At 41.7% G+C, this 24,212-nt stretch overlaps 1 protein-coding gene and 1 long non-coding RNA gene across 4 annotated transcripts in view; both read left to right on the top strand.

Moving 5' to 3' along the window:
* usp25 (ubiquitin specific peptidase 25) overlaps positions 1-7,207 on the top strand; it is a 34,483-nt gene extending 27,276 nt beyond the window's left edge. For all 3 annotated transcript variants that reach the window (XM_041951899.1, XM_041951898.1, XM_041951900.1), the window contains 6 exons: positions 1,276-1,454; positions 2,168-2,246; positions 2,428-2,507; positions 2,844-2,967; positions 5,075-5,267; positions 6,645-7,207. In XM_041951899.1, the coding sequence (XP_041807833.1) occupies positions 1,276-1,454; positions 2,168-2,246; positions 2,428-2,507; positions 2,844-2,967; positions 5,075-5,267; positions 6,645-6,817 (828 nt within the window). In that variant the 3' untranslated portion in view covers positions 6,818-7,207. The remainder of the gene's footprint in view (positions 1-1,275; positions 1,455-2,167; positions 2,247-2,427; positions 2,508-2,843; positions 2,968-5,074; positions 5,268-6,644) is intronic.
* Positions 7,208-21,924: 14,717 nt separating this feature from the next.
* The window catches only part of LOC121617466, a 47,280-nt gene continuing 44,992 nt past the window's right edge, over positions 21,925-24,212 (top strand). The window contains exon 1 of the long non-coding RNA XR_006007404.1: positions 21,925-22,316. This is a non-coding gene — a long non-coding RNA (uncharacterized LOC121617466). The remainder of the gene's footprint in view (positions 22,317-24,212) is intronic.

Below are 24,212 nucleotides of genomic sequence, written 5' to 3'. Positions count from 1 at the left end.
GGTCGGGTGCAGCGTAGTACATTCTGGTCACTGTAGTTTTCTACCTTTTGTGTAATAATGGAATCCCAGATCCCCTTTTCTCTGTTTTCCGGTCATGTAGTACCAATTTAGAAAATATTTGCATCACTCTACTGCATAGACAGCCCAGTTGTGTGTAAAGAACATATTTCCAGTGATGAAATACTTCTTCAAGTTTCCAATATTTGTTGCCTTTCCCTTTAAATTGAGCTCATATCGCTCAAATCTCAGAGTTCACATGACAGTCACTTCTCAATAGGACTGTAGCAAACCAAGAACATCTTGGTCAACTGAAATCCTACCTGTTCTTTAATTGATTCAATTTGGAATGATCAATGGGGATAAAAATCTACTTAAAAAGAATCTGATTGCAGATAGAATACATTAATCCAAAAATGATCTACTCCAAAGCTGCTGCCTCTCTCTGCCTGTAGTCACCACTCTGAAGTCTTGGTCAATGTCTTATCTGATTGCTTACATGTCATGGGTAACAGCCAAGCAACATTGAAGGCTCCTGTGCCACACAATCAAATGGGAACGCATACAAAGACTGGAACAGCTCCAGTGATCAGGACACAGTTTGGTCCAGTGGATTAAACTGTGTCCTGATCACTGGATTAAAAAGCATGTTTCTCCTAAAGAAAGTGACACCAGTGATTGTACAGCCAATGAGAATTTGGCTGAACAAGAGCACATTGACCAACCAACTGACCAACCGACCAGAAGCTCGTGTCAGTCCTCGTGTATAGTGAAGCAAAAGAGAGAGATACATTTTTAATCTAACAGATTAGATTAGATAAGGCTTTATTGATCTCACAGTGGAGAAATTCACTGAAGCCAGCTGAGAAAGATTTCCACAAATACAATATTTCAATAATAATAATTCCATGTGTAACAGTTTTCCAGTTCAGAGAGAGGAGATCATAAGAGAGAGCGAGTGAATGTGGTTTCCCACCTGGAAATATTAGAATATTTAGATCCATGTGTCGGTCCTATGGAGACACATTTAGCCCACTGTAGAAGTTCTGTAGTGAGTTTGCATCTCACTCTGAGTGGATTGTTGCTTGGTAAATCAACTCAAAGTTTTCTGTCCAGACGTTTGTAAATTGAAGACGTTTAAAATACCTTCACAGGTTACCCTTAACTCTAACTCAACTCGAGAGAGCCTGAATACCTAGTAGTATCCATGTCCACACCACCGCAGCCGTAGAGGTTTTAAGCATGACTTTACTTTTCTGTCTCTGTCTCTCTGGTCAGGCCATAAAGCTGGAGTATGCTCGTCTTTTGAGATTCGCCCAAGAGGACACATCTCCTGAGAATGACTATCGACTACAGCACATCATCGTCTACTTCATCCAAAACCAGGCACCCAAGAAGATCCTGGAGAGGACTCTGCTCACGCAGTTTGCTGACAGGAACCTGGCCTTCGATGAGCGGTAGGTAGACTGTACACTCAGCCCACAGCTTTGCATTTTTAAAGAAATCTGGTATATAATTCAGTCTGTTCCGCTCTTTTATTCTGGTTGTCTGAAATTTGCTCACTTAAAAGAATCACATTAAACCATTTACATCAAATCAACTCCTCAAAATAACCAGCAGAGGGTAGCAGAGAGCTTGACTCTGACATATAGGACATACAGGTTTACTGTCAGCACTGTCTGACAGTGTCTCATCAACGCTTTTCTGCCGTAAAACCAATCTGATGGTATTCCCTGTCTTTTGTTCAAACACAACTCTTAGGAGACGAATGTCCATTAATTAATTTTTTAATACTGCCGACAAATATCAAGATTCTCTCACTAATAACCTTGTGATGCTGCTGTCTTTAAGGTCTGTAATGCCCCTTACTATCTCTTAAAACTTTTCAACTACGCTTGTTGGCCTCAATCCATATTCATGAGTGAAAAACTGATTTCTCCCTTCTCCTCTATTTTGAGCAAGATAATTAGATTTATGTGTGCATGTGGCCTCAATAGGAGCCTCCGGAGGAGTGTTTCACTTCTCCTCTCAGCACTAAAGAGTGATTCATTAGGCCATGTTCAGGCCTAGGGGCAGGGTGGACTCTTTCATCTCCTGGAGTACCTCACAATGACTCACCATCTCATCACTAACGCCGGTTCCTCTTCCTGTCGCCCCACCTCTCCCACAGATGTAAGAGCATTATGAATGTGGCACGTGCCAAACTGGACCTAATTAAGCCAGAGGAGGTCAACATGGATGAATATGAGGTCAGCAGCGGCGTCTTCTGGGTGTTCTTTATCTAAAATAGTAGAGTTGATTCCTTTTATACTGCCTTTAATGCAGTATTGTACATATTCTTTATAGCCTTGGCTGTAACACAGTTATTCATTTGCCAGTCGATGTGACTTTTTGGACTTGAATTTGGTAACTTCTGTCTCTCTTCATCAGATGTGGCATCAGGCCTACCGGAATTTCCGCGAGACGACCATCTTCATGGTGACCGGCCTGGAGCTCTTTCAGAAGACAAAGTATGATGACGCCTTCGCAGTGCTCGTACTAATATCTGATATTGGAAAAATTGAACTCGGTCTCCAGCTACCTTGTTAGAGCTTTAACTCATATGAGTTTATTGTGGCACGTTACATTTATTTTCGATCGATTTCCCGTCTGCAGCAGCTGATAAATGTTGAAATGTCACCTGCAGAGGGCAGCAACTTACAGTCTGTGCAACTCCTAGCTTTCTAGTTGTGCAGTGAGTTCATCAAGTTTATTTCTTCTTTGAAATGGTTCACTCTGCAAGTTCGTAGTGCAACTTTGATACAGTTTTTCCTGATTGTAACATCTGTTCGTCTCTCCCTTTCCAGCTACGTGGAGGCTCTGATGTATCTGATTTACTCATACCAGTACAACAAGGAGCTTTTGTCAAAAGGGCTCTACAGAGGGCATGATGAGGAACTTCTAGGTCATTACCGTCGAGAGTGTTTGCTGGTGAGACATTCCAGCTCTGGGATTTATTTCAAACAAATGGTCAAATGTTTTATTGAAATTCGTGGATTACAGAGTGATAACAAGCGTTCGCTCCTTACAGGGTGTGTTTTGGAATGGACACCTTTGTGTCCAGCTGTTTCTTCCCTGTGATCCCTGCCTCTTCTTTGTCACTCCCTTCCTTCTGTATCAGACTTCCTCTGTTAAAGTGACTCAGCAAAACTAACACGGGCAGACGTTTCTCCTTCGGTACTGAGCTGTGGTACTATAATCAAATTCCTCTTACTGAGATATTGCGTTGGCTTGCTTGCAGCCCACAAAAGATTCCGCTGAAGGTTTTTCATCTGATACTGACGGATGAAAATCCTTTCAGCGTTGTGATGTGAGCCCCTTTTCATTTCTCCCCACCGTGCTCCAGGCTGTGCTCTAGTATTATTGGTTAGGGCTGAGGGTATTTTGGTCTGATCAGCCTCATACTGGTCTTTAGCAGCCCTCTTGCTGCTGCACTCAGTAACCTTACACCAGCATTGTGCTCATAATGTAATCATTGGAGTGGGAATAGGAAGCAGGAGGGCCAGTGAGTGTAAACACATTACCATGAGACACAAGCGTGTCCTCAGCTAACCTCAAACCTCAGCTCTGCACGGCCCGATCGGTCATCTCAGATCTCTGGCCAGAACCTCTGGCTGCGTCCGCTCAGCTGTTTACCTTCAGCTCTTGTTTTAATTGAAAACACTGCTAACATTGACACAGTTAATGTACTTGGATGTTTCACAAGTCCAGCCTCGCAGTCCCCGATTCCGAGCTGGCTGCAAAAAAAACGGGTCTTTTCCTCAGAGAGGAGGTCAGGGAGTTTGTCTGTGACAGCAAGGTGGTTTTGGCCAAGAACAGGAAGAAAAGCTTGTATCCACATGCATGCAGGAACTTAACGACCCACTTCAGTTCCAGTAGCTGTAGGATATTATGTGATTATTAATGATGTCTGTGGGATTACTGTTGGTACTTTAGCTGTCCAGTTCTTACAGGATCCATTAGAACAAATGGAAAACTTCACTCGAAAGAACAAGAACAGTGAATGACAATTCAAAGAATTGTTTACATACGCTAACACAAAATGAATACATTGCATTGTATAATCAGGAAAGTGTGTTCTTTGACAAAGCTTTTTAAAAAAGAAAATTAGTAATCTTCATTTGAATCTAGAGCAGAGGTTTTCAAACTGTGAGGCGCCTCCCCAGGGGAGGGTTGAAGAGGGAATGTGGAGCGAGAGATATGAGGCAAAGATACTGTATGAGGTGAAAGAGACAGGTGCATGCCAGTGTTCTAAAAACAGCTGCAAGTTAGTTATTGTTGTTCGGCTGCTGGTTTGGCCGTCTGTGAACACAGTCAGCGGTGGCTGTGACACAGCTCATGGAGGCGTTCATGCTACTTTAAACCCGTTGGTGCCCAATTGCTGCAATATGCGGTAAAATTAATACTCCCTCGTAGAGTTGTAGCACAAATGTGAACACACAGACATGATACACATATTTTTAAATTCAATGTGACTAACAGTTTCCAAAGAAATCACTATCTCTGAGAATAACCATCCATGAATCTGCTCAGAACTCACAGAGAAAAGTGTGGAACTTGCCTGAGAATCATCAGGTTTTCTTCAGTATCAGAGTAATCCAGTGATTATGTCATGGGTACAGTGCAAACAGGAACTGCTAATAGCCAATTGTGCATATTTTCAGTGCTGCCAGTTTGGCAAAACAAATATAGGCTTAAAAACGCTCTCAAGCTGCAGCCCACAGCAAGATAATTGACTGTTTGGCAACATTATAGCTCCGGTTTACATCCTCGTAAACCCACTTAAATAGTAGTTTCAAAAATTAGAGCATTGATAATCATCCCTCAAATCCCCCCAATGTCATAAGACAAAGAATAATAATATCAGTTTCAAATATTAACTTTCACATTTCAGCCAGGTGAGTCTCTCGGTGCAGTTCTTGCTCTGCCTTGGACAAATGTTAAAGCTGTGTATCATGAATGTCCATGAATGAGTGTATTACACAGTTGATTTAGTAAAGCGTATAAATATTCAGGAGTGTCTCTCCCTCCCCAATAGAAATTAAATGAGCAAGCAGCTGCCATGTTCGAGTCAGGAGAAGAGCCCGAGGTGACCACAGGCCTCGGCATCATGAACGAGCTGGTCGTCCCCTGCATCCCCCTGCTGCTGGTCCACGACACAGAGAGGGACCTGCTGGCAGTGGAGGACATGAGGAACCGCTGGTGCTCCTACCTGGGCCAAGAGATGGAATGTGAGTCCCTGGGAGAGGAGAGGCTCGGCCTATTAGATATTTCTGGAGAGTTGAAGTCTTAGGTTACTAGTGCATTCCCCGTACCCCTGCCAAAGATCAGCAGAATCAGGCCACTGTTGAGTTCACACGTTAGAAAGGCTTCAAGGTTGTGCAGCATTTCCATTCCACTGCGTTGCTCTGGAAAATCAGAGAGTGTTTTATCTCGAAAAAACAGCTGGAGACACATCTTAGAAATGATTTCCATGATTTCAGAGCTCCTCTTCAGTGAAAGCCATAGCCTGAGAACGTCATACAACATATGAAGAGACAGTAACGCTTAACTTTCAGTCCCTCTATCTAGCATTAAGAAGCAGTATACAAACACTCAATCCATGCTGATGCATCGATGATGGATGGATGGATGTGGTTGTCAGCAGGAACATGGACATATTAAGTATTTGTTAATGTACAGTATTTGTCATTTTATGATCAGAAGTGTGGATTAAAGTCCTTCATTATCTGTTTCCAGCAGCCTATATTTTCAGTTGTTGTACATTATATAGACTTCTAAACATGTATCTGCTTACAACTACCGTATATTATATTGTGTTAATTGGACAGATTAGTCAATACTGTAAATAATCACTAGTTGCAGCCCTGTTATAAAACATTTCTTCTATGTTTTCACACTGCTTATAAATGCTGAATAGCGGCCTTGAAGTAGAATGTTGCCGACGTCTTCTGTTTGACTTGAAGTTAAGTTGGCTCCTTTGGCTCTCTGTCAGTATATCACCACATCAGCATACATCTGTCTTCTTTACACATGGCGTCAATAGATTTAAAGCACATTTAAAGATTAGTCAGAATCTGCTTTGAGTCCCTTTTTAAATCAGAAGGCCCTGTTTCATATCATCGTTAGATTTTGGACTGTTGGTTGAGTTTAGAAATAAAACAATTCATTTATTAATCAAGAAACTAAGATGCAGATTAACAAAGAATGAGGTTATTTGCAGCCGACATGATTGTTAAGATAGTTTGTCAGATGGCGCTAAGAAATGATCAGAGAATGTTCCTGAAAACAAGTTCTTGGTAGAAAAATAGGAGTGAAGAGGATTCAGCATTTATCTCTCTGTTCCAGTGTCAGTACAGAGGGAGCCTGTTCTCTGACTGCTGGCCTTTGTTCAGGAAAAGCTGAGCTTATCACCCAGAACCCTATTCACTGGAGTTTTACAATCTGTTTCTGTTGTGGATCATGCTTTCAAACTACTTGTGATATCACATTGAAAATATTTACAGTGTGATTTCTGTGTTTGGGAATCAGATTTTCACGACATTGCGATGCATGGCCCACACACTTAATCACTCACTATCTTTCTGTCTGTCCTCCTCCCGCTGCAGCCAACCTCCAGGAAAAGCTGACCGACTTCCTCCCCAAGTTACTGGACTGCTCGACGGAGATCAAAAGCTTCCACGACCCTCCCAAGCTGCCCACCTACACTACCCTGGAGCTGTGCGAACGATTCAGCCGCATCATGGCCGCCGTCTGCAGGGTGCCCACCGAGGGGAGATGAGCTCGGAGGGACGGCCCGACACTTCTCCCTCATCACAGGCCCGACCCCGGGCAGAAATCCATGGACCTCTCTTAACCCATGCCTTCCTTATAAATCCAGGGGTCACTTGCTTCTAGCTGTTATTCCTCTGTTACTCTTTTGCTGCTATAGGTTTTATCATTATAAATATTAGTTTACTTTTATTTTAAACAAAACACAACGGAGGGAGGAGGCGAGGACAGACTGTTGGGAGGGAGTAAAGGAATGAGAGAGAAGGCGATGAAACATCAGTGGCAATCCGGCGGCGGTTGAAAGCCAAGCACATTCTGCTTCAGCTTTGCAGACAAACAAAAAAAAAAAAAAGAGTTTGAGTTTTTCATAGTTTATTATTGTTGTTGTTGCTGTTTGATTCCAGCTTCCCCGACCACGCTCATAGCCCTTTCTAAAGCACCCCTCTCTGCGTGAAAAGGATCACCCTGCTGCTCTGCCTCCAGTTTGGTACAGTATTACCACGTTTTGTTTTATTTTTCTAAGGAAGTAAGGAAGAGAGCCTTCAGATTTATCAGCGGCTCAGAGTATCTCAAATGGGTCTCATGTCTTTGTGGACTGCGCCAGAATGAGATGTTTTAAGTGCTGTGGTAGACAGCCATGGACTTCCTGTGGCTTGTTAATAAATCGAGAGAATAAAATTTTATTTATGGCCCTTTTAGGCCAAATAAACAAACCTTTTGCCTGATGTTGATTTTTACTTTGCTCGCACAACAGCAATTTCTGACATTATTATTAACATTGCACATTGTTGTTAGAAGTGACACATTCCCTTTCATCTGAGACATTGAGGTGATTGACAGAGCGGCTGACGGCGCGGAAAGCAGAGGTTCATTGTCCTGTATGAATCAAATTTGAGATCTGCGGTCTCAAGATCTCCTGCTGTGCTAATGCAGCTGGTATTATGCAGCTTATTGGAAACAGATTTTCATTACGTGGGGATACAAACTCCAAAGCATACAGCATGTGGCCAAAATAATAAAAAATACAAAACAGAGATTCAATTCTAGCTGCTTTGAATTTATTTTTTATTTATAATGCAATTTTGGACTAATTTCCTGGAGTAATGCTAATTTCCGGGAACACTGATCACTATAAACAACCCATGTGATGAAGGCAGGAAGCATTTTGCAAACCTTTTACAAAACGTTGCTACCAGCATTATACAGGTCATCTATTAAAATTGCTCTACTATAATTCAGAACCATGAAGACGAATCAACCTGGAAGAATTAACCTTAATTCCTTCTTCAGTATTTGCTTGATATGTACGTGTACACATGTGCTCTGTACCTAGCTATTTGTCATCACACTAGTTCAGTATGCTCAATCTTGGAGTTATTTTAAGATACTGACAGTTATACAAAAGTAATTCGGGAGAGGAAATCTGCGGATTTAGAGATTCAAAGATTTCACAACTACCAAATCACAAAGTGCGTAGAGGTCGTAATCTTAAACGTCACAAGAAAGGGCTGTTACAGTAAAAAAAAAAAAAAAAAAAAAAAAAAACTTCAATGGTGATTTTTTCCTTAGACATAATAAAATTATATCTGAACCCTGCACTCACATGTAGAAAAGGCTTTTCGCAGCGCGAAGGTATTTAGACGTGTAATTATTAAAGACATTGAGTGACCTCTTGGTTAAATAAGATGTCTGTCTCTCCACATAGAAAACAAGGCCTGGACCATACAATGCATGCATGGCTCGCCTGTATTGATTGAAGACAGTTATTAACTGGAGCTTGAAAGAACAGCTGTCATTAGATCGCAAAATATTAACCGAAATGTTTGCACACACTGAAATAACTTTGGCTTAGGCTAACAAGCTTCCTGACAAACAGCCTCTGATGGTTGGTAGCATTTACACTGTCTGTCGTTAACTATTGACAAGTTACAATTCTTTGTGCATCCCTTCATGTCTCTCTGTACCAGTGTTGTTCTGTCAACTGACAGCTTGTCTCCTACAATTGTGTCTGCCTTCTATGGCCTTTTTATCAACCAGCCATATTTTCAGCCACGGGCCTGTCATGTCAGTGGCTGGATGTTGTTTGAGTGGTGAGCCCATATTGCTACAAACAGGCTGTTCTGGATCAGAAACAGCTCTCGACACACTTAGCCTGTCAACCCCGGCACGTATTGACTTGTTTGAGTTAATCTTGCACAAGAGCTCAAGCTTTTTTAAGTAAGCTGTATCCATTTAACAGTGGTTATGCAAGTATTTACATCCTTCACTCAGGTAAAAGTACCTGTACAGCAGTATATACTCCATTACAAGTAAAAGTGCTGCATGAAAAATAGAGGTACTACCATCAGCAGAATGTACTCGTTCCATCGCTGTGAGCAATATGTTATTCTTATATATGATATTATTAGGTTGTTAATGCTGATGCATCAGTGTGTAAGTAGCATAGCCACTGATGTAGCTGGCTGAGATGGAGCTAGTTTGAACTACTTTATATACAATTAGGTAGTTTAGTCTGGCTGCCAACCCAGGGGTCAGGCCCCCTCCAAAGGGTCACCAGGTGAACCTGAGGGGTCCTGAGATGATTAGTAGGAGAGGACAGAAGTTCATGAATCTGTTTTTTACATTTGACCTCTGTGGGCACTGAACGGATATTTAAATGAAACCCTGTGAGAAGTTTAGGGTGGGCATCACTATTTGGGGAACTGTTGATAATGAATCTGAAATGTCATAAGGAGCCAAAAATCTAAACTGCTTCTTCGTAAGGCGTCACAAGCTAAAAATGTAGGATACCACAAGTCAGTTTTATTCCAGTATCACAAATTTGCCTCATGGGGCTATGCACTCTGTATACAACACCATCCTTAGATCATCTAAACTGGAAGAAACCTGAGGAAGAGCCAGAGAGCGATCCCTCGCTCCTCAGACATGTAATATATGTTGTGTGTATTAAAGGGTGCCAAAGAGACACTTACTGATGCAAAATGGTCCTAGGATCCTAAGCTCCCTTAGTCGACTGACCTCCATCACAAAGTGTAGCTCGCCATGCACAGATTCTGAAAAATAATAATTCGGGATCCTACACATGTCACAAAAATAAAACAGGACTTATGGCAGCCAAGCTTGGCCTGCAGACCCCGCTTTGAGCAGCAGGAATCGACCAATGTTCTGGAGAGTCAGGATGACAGAATCACACACAGACACAGACTGTATGCAACACGAAGAACAAGATCCACGATGGAGATCTGGAAAGAAGAAGACTAAACGATCAGGCTGGAGGGAAAGGAGGAGAGGCTGAACCTCCTGAAGGATGGAGATTCAGATCCAAACATCTGGAGTATTTAACACCTGTCACCCAGCAAGTGACCTGAGGTTGGAGATAGACTGTATGTGAGTCCGTACGTTGTCCTTGTTTTACCCTCCTTTTAAAAATACCAGCGCAGCAGTTGTCTGCATTGCTCTGGGTGTGTGTGGTTTGTGTGGAACCACCTTTGAGTTGGCCTTTTGATAGAACTATGTAAGTCGACCTCGTTGGGCTGAAAATGTTTATGGGGCATTAATTATCATTATTGGCAGCGGCATCCCCTAATTTTGCTCATTATTTCTATTGAGCTGAAGTGGGGCATGAGGCCAAGTTCTGTGATGATTACAGAGTGGAAACAGTGGCAGTGTTTACAGTCCATGATACTGATGGACAGGCTTAATGAGTGGTTTGAACCGGTTTTCCAACAGCATCCAAATTTAAACCCCATGGACACATTTCATGACCTGCAGTTGTTAGAGGGGAAAAACAGCTGCGACTATACGCTCACCTCGAGTCCGTCTGATCAAACGTATTCAGTGAAATTCCCGTGTGTGCATAACATCCTACATATATACACACACATATGTGCACATGAATGACAATAAATGCTCTCATTTTAAGGCTGATAATTGGACATTTCTGATCCAAACTGGACATTTCTCCGAGCAATAATGAAATTTTTTCAATTAAAATGTTTCCCTCTTGACATCATCCTCTGAATCATCTTTAGGTGCAGTACATCCTCTGGCCACCAGTCTCAGCACTGCTGCTGAGCAGCACTCTCCTTGGATGGAGAGAAGAAGATCTCTTTGCCATCTTTGATTTTTAAGATTAACATTTTCATTCCATGCAGCGTCCGAGCTAAAACAATAAGTCAAGAGACAGAAAAATACTCATTCAGGTAGTTTCCATGCAAAAAGGCCACACATTGTCTAGTTCTAGGTTCTAAATTATAAGGATTTGCTGCTTTTCTTCGTTGCTTGTGATCGTAAACTGAATCTTTTCACCTGGAGTCTTGCGTATGACATCCAGAGACACTGCTAGCAACTGAAAACCATTTCCATTTTCAGTGTAGCCAAATTTCAACCATCAATAGCCCAGTCAATGTGTTGAATCATACATTTTTTTGTAGAAGTCTGACCAGCGTTGGTTTCATAGGTCTAATCCACAATGCCAAAACACTGTAAGAATTCTAATGGGTCTATGGAGCAGAGAGGAATGCGAGTTTAATGCGAGATGCTCTCCTTTGGTGCACCACACAGCTAGAAGATTGTGCTTCTGGATCATAATGGATTGTGGCATGTGGTTTCTACAACAAGCCCATCGCCTCTGCCCCTGCTGTCCTCACCGGCCAGCTCAGGCATTGCACCGATGAGGGAGGGTGAGGGTCTTTGTCTTGGTCATGAGTGCTTGCCAGCACATATGAAGGACACCATCGACAACCTGCCTGATCAGGGCTGGAAACTGCTGCTGGAATGGCTGAGAGTCTGACAAGCTGAGGCTCTGGGCACACAGACGTGGGCGTCACTGTGGATGTTATTATCGCCTCAGCTGTGAACAATCACTGTGAGAGCATCTGCCCATTTAGGTAAACATTCATCCTCAATTAATAATTTGCTATTTTATTCCATGCAATTCTAATTTCCCGATCCAAGTTTCAATGTACGTTTCACACTTTACTTTCCGCTCCCCTCCCCCGCCCCCGGCTGCGCAGCGACAGCGGCTGAAGCATCTGAAGCTGACGGCAGAAAAAAAAAAAAAAACATGGCAGCATGGCTTCAACTCTGCAGCTAAATAAATGTTACGCAACAGTTCTTCCCCTCCCAACTTAAATGACTGCACCTTTCAGCTGAGTCAGCATTTTGCGTCCGTCAAAGAATTGCTTCTTTAGAAATGTGCAGAAAACGAGCGTGCGGCTGGAGCTCGGCCTCGCGCAGCTGCAGGGGCTGATTCAGGCGAAAGCCTCTGAGGGCGCGGGCGGCTCCGGGCTCACGGTGCAGCCGTCGCGTGAATAGAAAGCAGCGGAGGGCATTCTTCACATAGCCATTCTGAACACATATTTAACATCTTTGTTCATGTGGGTCTTTAATCCCCCTTCAACTGAATATCAATTAACAGGCACCTCTTTGTAGTCAGCTCTGAGAATAGCTGATGGTAAATTGCTGCCCGTTCACTGAGCACTTCATGGTGCTTTCTGAGAGTCCTGCCCTTGTTGGGCTGTGTTTTATGGTCAGATAAAAGTTGCGCAGGGAGAAAAATGCCATCTGGGCTCGGTGCCAGGGGCTGGTGTTTCACAGCAGCTCCCGCCTCGCACCGGGATGTCATGTGAAACTTGGTGGGAGAAGAGGTCTGAGGTGAGGAGGGGGAGCCTCTCAAGGTGCCACTTCCATGGAGACGCGGTTGGGCCAAACAAGACTTCCGTCGGCGGACAAACAAAAGGTGAGGTCGCTGCCGAGCTGCCTCATTACTGGAAGCCCAGCAGCCGCCACCGAACTGCTGAGATCTGCTGCTTCGGGCCATCAGCGAGGGCAACGCTAATCAACATCTCGTGGTAATGAGTGATGTTGAGCACAAATCTTTTCTCATGGGATTGGCTGGGTTGTTGCTGTTGGCTCTGTTGCCTAGGAAATAAGCATCTCACTGTAGGCAGCAGGCTGCAGGCTGTGTGTGCTTTTCCTCAAATCTTTTTTATTTGATTTTTGAGTTAACTCTGACCTAAAAACTGGGCAAGCTTTCTGTCACTTGCTTGGGTTTTGTTTAAACTCATTTTCTAGCCTTGTTGACTTTCATGAGTCTGTGAAGTCAGCTTTGTCAGAGAGCTCTGTTTTCACCACTCCTTCTTTTGGCAAGTTTGAAGACAAGGGGGGTGAAAAGTCAGGCAGTGGGGTCACGTCATGCTTGACCATCCCTCTCACCACTCCGTGTTCGGTCTAATCATAGACGCTGGGGCTCTTGGAGAGATGGCTGAAAAAGTAAAAAAAAATGCCACCAGGCTCCTTTCTAAACACGCAGTGTGGCACCGTGTTCACGATCTGCATTCAATCAGCACATGTGGAAAGAACACAACATGTGTTTGCCCTGATAAGACTGCAACAGGATGAAGCGCTGACATCACAAGATGGTCACAGGGGATTATGGGATTGTAGCAGTGGCAGACCAACAGTAGCCTGTTGTGGCTCTTCATTTCACCACTGATGAGCATGCTGTGATATTTTTAACGAATCAGCAATGAGACACAAATCATTTCTGTCTGATCTAAATATAGTGACGCTATGGACAAACATGCCGAAGAAAGAGGAAGACAGCTTTGACATTGACGGAGCAGCGACCACTTTGTCCTCCAGCCAAAAGAGGCCTGTTTAAAAATAGCTCTGCAAATGAGGTGTTTGATTAGAGTGGCAGAGTCACCGCTCATATACTGCTACAACCCCGATTCCACAAGAGGTGGGATGTTGTACAAACATAAACAATATAGAAAAGACCAAATATTTCATGTTTGATCTGCTTATTCTGAATTTGATGCAGCAACAGGTTTCAAACTAGTTGGGACAGGAGCAACAAAAGACTGGGAAAGATGTGGAACGCTCCAAAAACACCTGTTTGGATCATTCCACAGGTAAACAGGTTGATTGGTAACAGGTGATAGTATCATGATTGGGTATGAAAGGAGCATCCTGGAAAGACTCAGTGGTTCACAAGCAAGGATGGAGGAGGTTCACCTCTTTGTGGACACATGATTGTATAAAGGACGTTACTACATGGACTCAGGAACACTTTGTGAAACCGTCATCTTTAAACACAGCTTGTTTGTCAAAACCTTTCCAACTTTTTTGGAATCAGGATTGTAAAACCAATGGTAAGACATGGGGGTTGGGGAGTAAACTGCAAATATACGTTGTTATGTTTCCTAAAATGTTATTTTATGAAAGACCTTTGCAGAAAATTGCCTTCAAAGCCTTTTAAAATAATGGCAGGTTTTGCACACATGTCTGTAATGACAGTAATTTAAAACTTTTTCAGTGCTGTTTTAGATCAGCAATGAAATGCATAACTCTGCATGGTTAATCCTTAGTAATAAGCTCTAAACTAGTGTTGATGAGGTAACTCTTAAGTGCTATTGAATACTTTTCTTTCAGAAGCAGCCAATAATAAATGAAGTCATGAACACAGAGTGAAGGAAACGAAGCAGGAGCACTAAGCAGTCCCGTGGAAAGCACTCCAGACATTCAGCATTCAATTTCCCATTTAGGCAAAGTCACAATCAGCAAAAAGAGTGTCTTGGCTTCCAGTCAATGAAGAAAAGGACTGATGCATTTAATATATGAAGAAGCATTCACTGAAACCCAAGGCCATGAATCATTACCTTAAGCCCTTTCAGCCTGCAGTTTTCTTCTTTAATTTACCCTCCCTCCCCCACCTCATGGCCAAGATCACTGAGGAACATTGTTCCTCCTGCCAGCTCTCTTGGCATATCTAGTTTTATTTAGAACCCGCCGGCTGTTTGGCAGGAGGAGGGAATAAGCGGTGTTAAAAGTATTTATGAGGTTGTCCTCAGAGAACCTTTCTTTATATCAACAGTTTGACTAATGCATGTGACAGTAAACTTGATGTTGGCAGCAACTATGAAGAAGTTGTCTTGTATGACTGATGTTGGTTGTGGGAGCTGCCAAGCCAACATGTATTAATTATAGCAGCTTTTAAACAGGCTGATTTTTAATGAAAGACAATGTTTGGGCACTACCTAAATGACCAGGCTGTTAATGATTGCAATTAACCAAAAGGTATCGCTCCAAACCCATACTCTTAACATGGTTTACCATCAGCACCATGTAGTAAAACCAAGCCTCAGATGGGAGCAGGACTAAAGTTGGAGGAGAGTCCTGCTGGACCAGCACTGTGGGACACATTCCTGCAGTGTCCCTGTAGGTGGTCTTTGAGGCACGTTGTTTCCCCTTTTCAAATAGTATGCAATAATTGATTTGTGCATTTTTGTTGCATCTCTTTTCTCAATGCACAAAATATAACAACGGCATCTGCCATTGTTAGTTCCATCCATGTTCCTGTTCATGATGTAAATATGATAGTGAGGAGCATCCTTTCTGGAATCCATTCTGTGGAAATTAGACATATTTTATTTTACATATTCCCATCCATGAAAAGTCAGTGTAGCCAGTGATGACAAACTTCAAACTGAAACTGGAACTCACTTTGACTCACTAAAGCGTGCCTAGAGCCCAATTTCAGGCTTGTATACAAATGTCATGCAAAGGAATAAGAAGCTGAGAACATCCCGCTGCCACAGGCCCCAGTGCAGTCTGACCTGTGTGCAGTCCGGCATGTCTGCATCACTGCGAGATGGAGCCACGAAAGACCACAGAATTAAAAAAAATCACAACACTCAGTAAAGCCTCGTCTCAAAATATCAGAATAATAACTAGCAGGTTTACACGAGACATGCTTGTTTTTAATTTTGAGCTCCCACAATCCATTGCGTTTTCACGCAGTTATAACTCGATGCTGCTCGTTCCAACATGACAGAAAGTTTTCCTCATTCTCTTCCATACATCTGTGACAGGCCTGTCAGCTGTTCATGTACCTTACGTTTGTTTTATCTTCGGTGTATTTAACTATAATTATGCATATTATTATCTGTATGGTATATGTTATATATTTATGTGGCGTTGTAGCGACAGTTTTCTTTAAACCGCCACATTTGTTTCTAATTAGCTAGCTAGTAAGATAGCTAACGCTACTTGTTATCGTTATCTGGCTTGTTAACATTGAAAATGAAGACACTCACGCTTCTCTTATTGGGTTGAAATTGTTCTAAACTACCATGAAATGGGATGTGTTACGTTAGAGGAGGGTGTGAAGAAGTTCAGGTCGGATGTCAATGTCAGTAACGTGTTAGTCTACACTGTGCAGGTGCTAATGACTATAAGTCACGGTCACTTGTGCACTGTTATCGCTGCAGGGATGAGACAAACGTTTTCTACAGACAAACGCAAGTTGCCAGGAAAATGTCCGCCGTAGCCAAAGCAGTCTGGGATCCTTCTTCTCCCTCCTTTGGAGCTGACATCCCGCTACAGCAGCAGAGGAAGCCGCTGGGTGAGTCCAGTCAAGCAGCCGCTGGCAGTCCAGCCTCTTTTTCTTCAGAGGACTTACATTCATCCATCTTTCATTTTTCTGCCTTTCCCTGCCTTACTTTGAGCTTTTCAGCAGATTTCTCTTCACCTAAAGCGACATTTTTATTTATTTTTTTCTTCTCAAACAAGAAAAGCAGGGGCTTCCTCTCTCCTGCTGATGAAGTTTGTCATATAAATGTTCTTTTCTGTACTAATGTCAGTTTCTCTTGAGGCCACGGCAGCTGTTAGCGTCTTTAATTTACTGAATGACAGATTGGAGAAGTGGATGGAGTATTAGTTGTAGGCTACAACTCTGAGACACTGGAAAACGGTGTTTTCTATGACTGACTGTATTAGCTGTGTAAGCCTGCTGTGGATTGTTTAGAAGATAAATTCCCTTGTGTTTTTGGCATTAATAGAGTACTAATAAACGTGTGTCCCTGTAGAGGTTTTACAGGTTCCCCTAGTGTGTGTGTGTGTGTTTGGGTTTTGCTTCAGGAGCTCTCAACGACTACTCTTCTTGGTCCACAGAAATCAATGCATTAATATTTCAATTATGTAAATGCATTTTGGACAAAGAGTGATGAGAGCATGTGATGTAGAAGTTCTTGTTATACATTACATACTGGGAATGAAGTCTTGGTATTAACTTGGAATGGGAATCCCCACTGAACACACCTGTGGCTATTTTGTTTCCTCCAGTGAAATTTAATATGTTCAGAAGTGCTATATTATCATTGCTAACATTGCTGCACAGTGTAAGATGCACATAATGAAATGAGAATTAATTTCTTATCTCACGTTATTACTTGTCAATCAGCAAGATGACCAGTGACCTAGTCCAGGACAGGATGCCTCTTCTCTGCTGTACACACTCTAGACACTGCTCTGAGTCTAGCTTTGCAGTGCATGTAGAAAAAACTAAAACATGCAATTATCCCAGAAAGAGGAGGAAGGCTATCAAAGGTTTGAAGATCTGTCATCTGCTGTGAAATCTAGCAGTGGTTGCGTCACACATTGAGCATCAAGTAAACAGATGCTGTGATACCTTTCCTGTACGTTTTAGGACAGGAAATATTTTCTTTCATAAAAGCATAATGATAAAAAATAGAAATCTGCCTCCCTCTCTCTCAAAAATAAGCACCTAATTTATTTTTAATATAATGAATCTCATTAAGGCAAGCATGAATCCAGCTTATCCTAAATTTCTTGCAAATTCTTATTCTGCTAATGTAATATCACATATGTCTAATGGTGAGCCCAAACAAAAATTCTTGTAAGCACGTAAAGAGCATTGGAGTTGTTTGTTGCTGCTTTTGATAACAACTAGACTTAGATACTCGAATGCTTTGAATTTTCACTCTCTGACTTCCACTGACTAGTAACTGAATAGGTATGTCTCTTTATTACCTGTGGAGGGCAGCAGCAGGCTTGAGATACATTTAGGCTGCTTGTAGCGTTAGAAGAAGAATAAGACTAGGAAGGAGGTCAGCAAGACACCAGACCATTTGTTTGGTCTGAAGCTGAAAACTTCATGGCACATCTACTGTACCTCCAGCTCAGTCCTTACTGGCCAGATCTTTTAAAGCCATATTGACCAGTTTCCAGGTTACAGAGCTGAAGCAGATCTATCTTCAGCTGACTCAGCAGTGCGATCTGAGATTTAACACCAAGCTTTGAAAACCGGCTTGATATAAATGCGATTTGAAAGGTGTGGCAGAGAGGTAAACACATTTTTACCAGCACCCAGTAAGAAACAATATAAAAGTAAGTGTTAAAGTAACTAATACTTAGTTTAACTGTGGAGCTGGATCTGGTCATGTTCTGTTATTATGCGTTATGATAAATTTAGTACTGGCGGAAAAATATTCATATTATAACTCCCAACCCAGTTCAGCTCATAAACCTATTTCTCCTACATCTAATAGTTGTCACAGCCTTGTATGATATGGTCACTGACTTGAAGCTGAAGTTGTGACTGATGCTGTATATTGTAGGAACAGCAAAAAAAAAAAAGCATATTTGTACAGAGGCTAATGAGAAAGACTTGTTACAGTCCAACAATGTAGGCTATTTTTTAAGCCTCCCTAATCTGTTAACATTAGGCTAGGTTGAACTCACTTTGCCACTGGACAAATAAGACTTTTTAAATTACAGACCATTTTAAGTTAAAGCATAACATATAAATAAGACTAAACTTATCATTGATGAAATGTTTGTAGGAGCTATAGCCCGACTGAATTTTTGAGCCAATACTGATATCAGTAGTTGGGAGTAATTCATTTTTGCATTAATACATAACATAAACAGCAATCTAATTTGGGTCGATATATTGGCCTGGGCGATTTATCCATCCAGCTGTTGTATGATCACTTTCTTCCACTTATGGTGTGACAGATGTTGTTAATCACTCCTGAGCTTTCCTGTGACGACATGTCAACATTTTGCCTGTAAAAAAGCTGACAGGAGGTAAACTTAGAATTGAGCTGCTTCCTAGCAAAGCAGTTCCAGTGAAATCTACCAGATATTGTATAAAGATATGGTCAAGTTTATCTGTGAAGGTAATAGAGTGTTAAACAAATGGCGTGAAGTGCACTGTTGTGGTCAGTGACTACTGCAGTTTTGTTGTTTTGTTGTTGAGAAAGGGGATTTGCCCACATTGTTTGCAAGCCAAGTAGTGAAATATTTACATGTTGAGAAGTCAATAATACTGAAGGTGTTGTTAGGGCTTTGATGAATAAGCCAGACTGTGTGTTTCAAATTCAAAGAAGCTAGTAGCTTTCATTAATAATAGTTTTTTCCCATTGAATTTCCGACAAGAAAATTTGTGCTGTAACAAGCAAACATATTTCCAAAGAAGTTTCCATCTGTAGTGAATGTTCCAAAGCCTTTTACTAGAAAAGATTGGACGGCTTTGTTTGTGTTTAAGTATTAGAATCTGACCATTCATTCAGTGTCTGTGGTTCATGGCTGTCAGTTTGGCTTATAGGTGAAAAGAACTGGCTGTCAGCAGAACAATACTGGAAAGGAACATGCTTTTTGTGAATCAAATAACCCAGAGGAAGCAGCTAAAGTCAGGACAAAATGAGGCCTAGGATGGAACCCTGAGGCATTCCACTCTTCCCTTGTGCCAACTTGGGTACAAACATGGTTTCTTATTGAATTTGTAAAAGCGAGTCTGGGAGATTCACCAACTGGGACATGTGATCCAAAATATCACAGTTAATCTTTGTTAGAATGTATTAACCACTGTTAGATATCAATGTTTTGATAAGAATGGAATTTTAAATAAAGATGGCAGGTATTACAGCTCTCAACAGAGTAGCAACCCGCAACAGTTTTTAAGATTCATCAGGAGCAAGTCTTATAAAATGAAAGATGTGGGTGGTTCTTCTATCACTAATAGTGTTGTTTCCATTCATTCATTAAGTGACTCTGTGTCTATGCTTTATAAATCATGTTTTCCTTCTTTAGCCCTGTTAGAATTTTTGCAGTGTGTTTAGTATCTGTTATAAACGCTATACATGAGCAGATAACTACTTATGGACAAAGACTTACAGGCAGACAGGTCATTAGGACTAAAGAAGTCATGCAGATTCTAATGGGATATTATAAATGGTACTTAGCACCAGTAGCATGGCTCTTAAAATCAATTAGTTTATTATAATAACAAGAACAGTCATTCATTTACTTACAAGCAGCCGCCTGTCTTTTTTTAACATTTAAAGTCAAATTGAAAGTAGTCATTATTGTTCTGGGAGGAGTAAAAAACATTTTTACAAACTCTGAATCAACATATATATCAAATCACAACATATGAGGTGCACACTCAAGTGAAATGATTGTGTTTTGTATTTTTTAAATACCAAGAATATAAATTTAAACTGTTATTTTCGATCCTCCGTCACCTTTTATGTGGCCTCAAAAACCTCATCATACCTCACTTTATGATATAAGAACAACTGGGTCCTGGAAGTGGATGCATAATGTGTATTATTTTTTTTAACAGGATCTTACTGTCAGGACTGCCCTGATACAACAGCATAACTATGAACTTCTAGCTGGTAAGTGATCTGGTCTGTTTGTTTGTTTTACAGTCATATTATTGAGCTGTTGAAGTGTATGTGAGAAGGTGCTTTTGTTGTGCTAATGTTGTTTTTTGTTACAGAATGCATGTCATTAATGTTAAGAAGCTTGTTTGTGGTTATATTTCAGATTTATAATGGAAAAATGTATATGCAGTTCAAACTTGCAATAGATACTGATATCATATGTGTAGTCATTTCCATCTATATTTCAAATACTGGTAAGAGAAAAACTGTCTGTTTGTCAGAGTGAAATGTTTTTACCTCCGTTAAACTATTGGTGAACATTTGCTGAAAGGTATGTAGTGATGGGGCGTTTGTGTGTGTGAGGGAGAGAGACAGACAGAGAGACAGACAGACAGAGAGAGTGAGGGCAGGAGGGACCCGTATTAGCCGGGACACTTGAATGAATTTGAAGAATAGGTTTTTACATGCAGAACAGCCACAATACTGGGCCCTGACTGGCAGACAGTACCAGCTTCTCTGATTCAAATGACGCAAACCTGCCTGATTGGAGGGATTCAAAAACTTGTTTTAGCAGCATCGTCCAAACAAAACCAAGTCCAGTTGTGTAACTTTTACTGCCACTAATCTGAAATCTGAAAAAAAGACATGGATGAATATTGAAAAGCTCTGTAACTTCAGTTCCAGCTTTGTCTGAGAGAATGTGTGAATTGCTAAAATTGGTTAGGTGATGGTAGCAGTTTCTTCCTTCCATCCATTTATGTGTTTTAATTTCCTGTAAAGAATTCATTCAAACTTTTCCAAAACATATATGCAAGTAATATAAACCTATACATATGACAGCTTCTTAAAATGCAGTCAATTCATCTGATTCAGCAAGCCACACAAAATGATTTAAACCACTGAAAACCGAGAAAGCACATTTAAAAAGTGAAGAAAAAGGGTCAGTAATGTAATATTCTTCCGCCATATAAAGCAGCTTAACACAGCCACTCTCACAGGGTGAAGGCAGCTATTGTGTGTGTGTAACACCAGTCAGCGATACATTGATTGTGACTTGCTACAGCGGCATAAATGTCCGACAGTATTATCTCTGTCAAGTGGCTGTCCGGGTATGGTTATGTGATCTCGTGAGGCAAAGCTGGCCCCACAAATTTAAGCATACACAGACACAGCTAAAGCTCCACACCCCTCCTGCACACACACACACACACACACACACACACACACACACACACACACACACACACACACACACACACTGCGTCTGACCCGGGGGTCAAGGTGCAGTGACTCTGAGGGTTGTCTAACTGGGCCTCTTGAAACTCTTGCCTTGGATTCCAGCGCCCGGAGGAGGGGGTTGTTGCAGCCAGGATTATTACCAGAGAGAGAGAAAGAGTGATAGAGAGTGAGAGAAAAGAGAGAGAGAGAGAGGGAGGGAGAAGTGGGGGTAGAAAGAAGCTGGAAGGTATTATGCACTATTTCCTCGGCTTCCTAGAAGCTCCTGCTTATTCCCTCCCACTCGGCCGGCAGAGTTCTACGACACAGTAAAGGAAACGCTGAAAACTTGAACCTGCTAATCTCCAGCTGCCTCGGCCTTCTAACTAGCTCACTTGTTTTCGTTCACTGCCGTTCCCTCTCTCCGTTCCTCTCTCTCTCTGTGTCTTTCTCCCTCCCTCGCCCTCTCCCTGTTTGTCTCTCTCTCTTTCTCCGGGCTGTGTAAGAGGATCACTTTGTGTCCGTTGCCTTTTTCCGCGGTGCCGCAGACACACATGGAAGAGAGGATTGGATTTGAGGAGATACTGACGGGGGTGCACAGCTGCAACAATCCCCTCCATCTCCACACCGGGACTAATGCCCCCCACCCCACCTCTCTCCCTGTGTGTTAGACTCTCCCTCTGTCGCACTCTCTCTGCTTTCTGCCTCTCGGAGGGGTGGGGGTGCCATATGGGAGCTCAGAAAAATGGAAGTGGATCCGGAGATAGACAAGAGAGGAATCTGTCATTCTTGGGCTCGGATCTCGGGATCTATGTGGTAAGTGCTTCTCTCTTTCTCTGTCTTAGCACTTTGTAGAAGTTCTGCACTCCCCAAGAATTCTCTGCAATGTGTTTGAATCCTCGTTGCTTTTGATTCATATGTTGCCAACAGTTACCTATTTTGAGTTTTTATTGTTGGACTCACAGTTGTGTTTGAGCACAGAAACTGAGCCTCATTTTTCTTTCTATGAGTCCAAGTTCACGTTTCATTGTTACAATTAATTTGTGAGCTTTAGTGATAAGACAGGCTTTGTGCATTTGAAGTTTTGAGGGTCAAGGTAGAGTGAGAAGGGAGGTGGACTGAAGGCCGACTGGGGGAAGGGAATTTGGAGGGGTCAAAGAGAATGGCACTTGGCCCAGGCAACACAATGGCTCTGAAAACTTTTTTAGTATGCCATTGTCACTGTGAAACATGTGCCTGCCTCAAAACCTGGAAACTGCTGCATGTTTCAGCTGGCTTGTAGGAGATTTTTTGCACAGGCCATTTATTTAGCTGATAAAATTGAGGGGTTGCTCAGTGGTTTTGCTTTTTCATGAGCTTGGAATTTTTAAGTCTGGGTTGAGTGCAGTTTTGAGACAATGAGCATGAAGGTTTTGACACACTCTCACCATCTGACTAAACTGTTGCGTACTTTCTTTGTCTCATTATACAGTCCATGTTAAACTCATTACTTTTGCAGAAATGATACCATGGAAACATAAAATGGCATTCAGAGATGACAAGTACATAGCTGACTGATTTTTTGAGAGAAACTTAACAGTTTCTCTCAAAAAGTTCACACTGTCTCTTGTAGACAAAGGGACGTTACAGATTCGAACAGCCCAGGATACAATGCAGTGCGTCGTGAATACAGATTTTGTGGATGTTGAAAGGGTGCTTGTTGCACATTATTTGCAGTTGGTTCACCTCCGTAGAATTTTGAGACAGGTCATCGAAGATATTGCTGCCAGTGCAAACTAATGCATTACTGCAGGCCAACTGAATAACTCCATTATATTATAAATGGAAGTGACTTTCATAGAGCTTTTAAAATTGCACTTTGACATTTATTTCTATTTTATCATTTATTGTTGTTGATGAGCAATTATTGCAAGTATCATTCCCCATAAATCAGGTAATTAATAATATAGAATTAATAATATTACCTGATACCATTTGAACCATTTTTTTCACTAGTCTGTTTTGAGATAAAACTGGGCAATAGAAAACAACATGTTGAAGTAACCAACCAGTCTAACCCCCCAACAAACTTTTTCTTTACTGAATCTCATAAAAACCTTTAAACATAAATACAATTTTCTTACATTCAAATACATTTGTACATCTTTTCACCAAATCACAATTTTCTGTTCACTCCAAAGTATAAAAAGTAACAAAACATTAGCACCCTAAAAGAAGTGGTGTCTAGGAAACAAGCTGAGTCGAGGCGAGTGAGCTCCTTTTAGAAAGCTATTGAACTTGAGAGCTGCGATTTATGTGTCTCACCTTGATGGTTCATTGGCAGTTTGGGGTTTTGACCTCACTCCCTTCATTCCCGTCTCTTTGAGGAAATCAGAACCTCTGACTGACTCTCTCTGACTGCATCGTTCTGTGCCTCCCTCGCTCCCTCCGTTCGTTAGACATCTTAGTAACGTGGGAAAGAAGTGTCTCGACCGGCACCTCTGAGAGGTGCTATTAAAGCAAGATTTTAAAGGGATGATGAAATTGTTGAGTGTTTGAATTGTTGCGTGTGTATGAATTTATTTTTGCTCTCTGTGCAGCATAATGTCTGTTTAACTTGGAGTATTCTGGGAAGCTTTGCAGCGTTTCAGTCACTACTACTTCTCTATTATAAATACACACAAACTGGTTCTGCTGCAGAATCTAGTTCTCCTTTTCTGGCATTTTTGGGTC

The sequence above is a fragment of the Chelmon rostratus genome, chromosome 14 (assembly GCF_017976325.1).
Source record: "Chelmon rostratus isolate fCheRos1 chromosome 14, fCheRos1.pri, whole genome shotgun sequence".
NCBI classification, from domain to species: Eukaryota; Metazoa; Chordata; class Actinopteri; order Chaetodontiformes; family Chaetodontidae; genus Chelmon; species Chelmon rostratus.
Note: the sequence above shows the minus strand (reverse complement) of the source record. Positions and strands in the feature narration are given on the sequence as shown.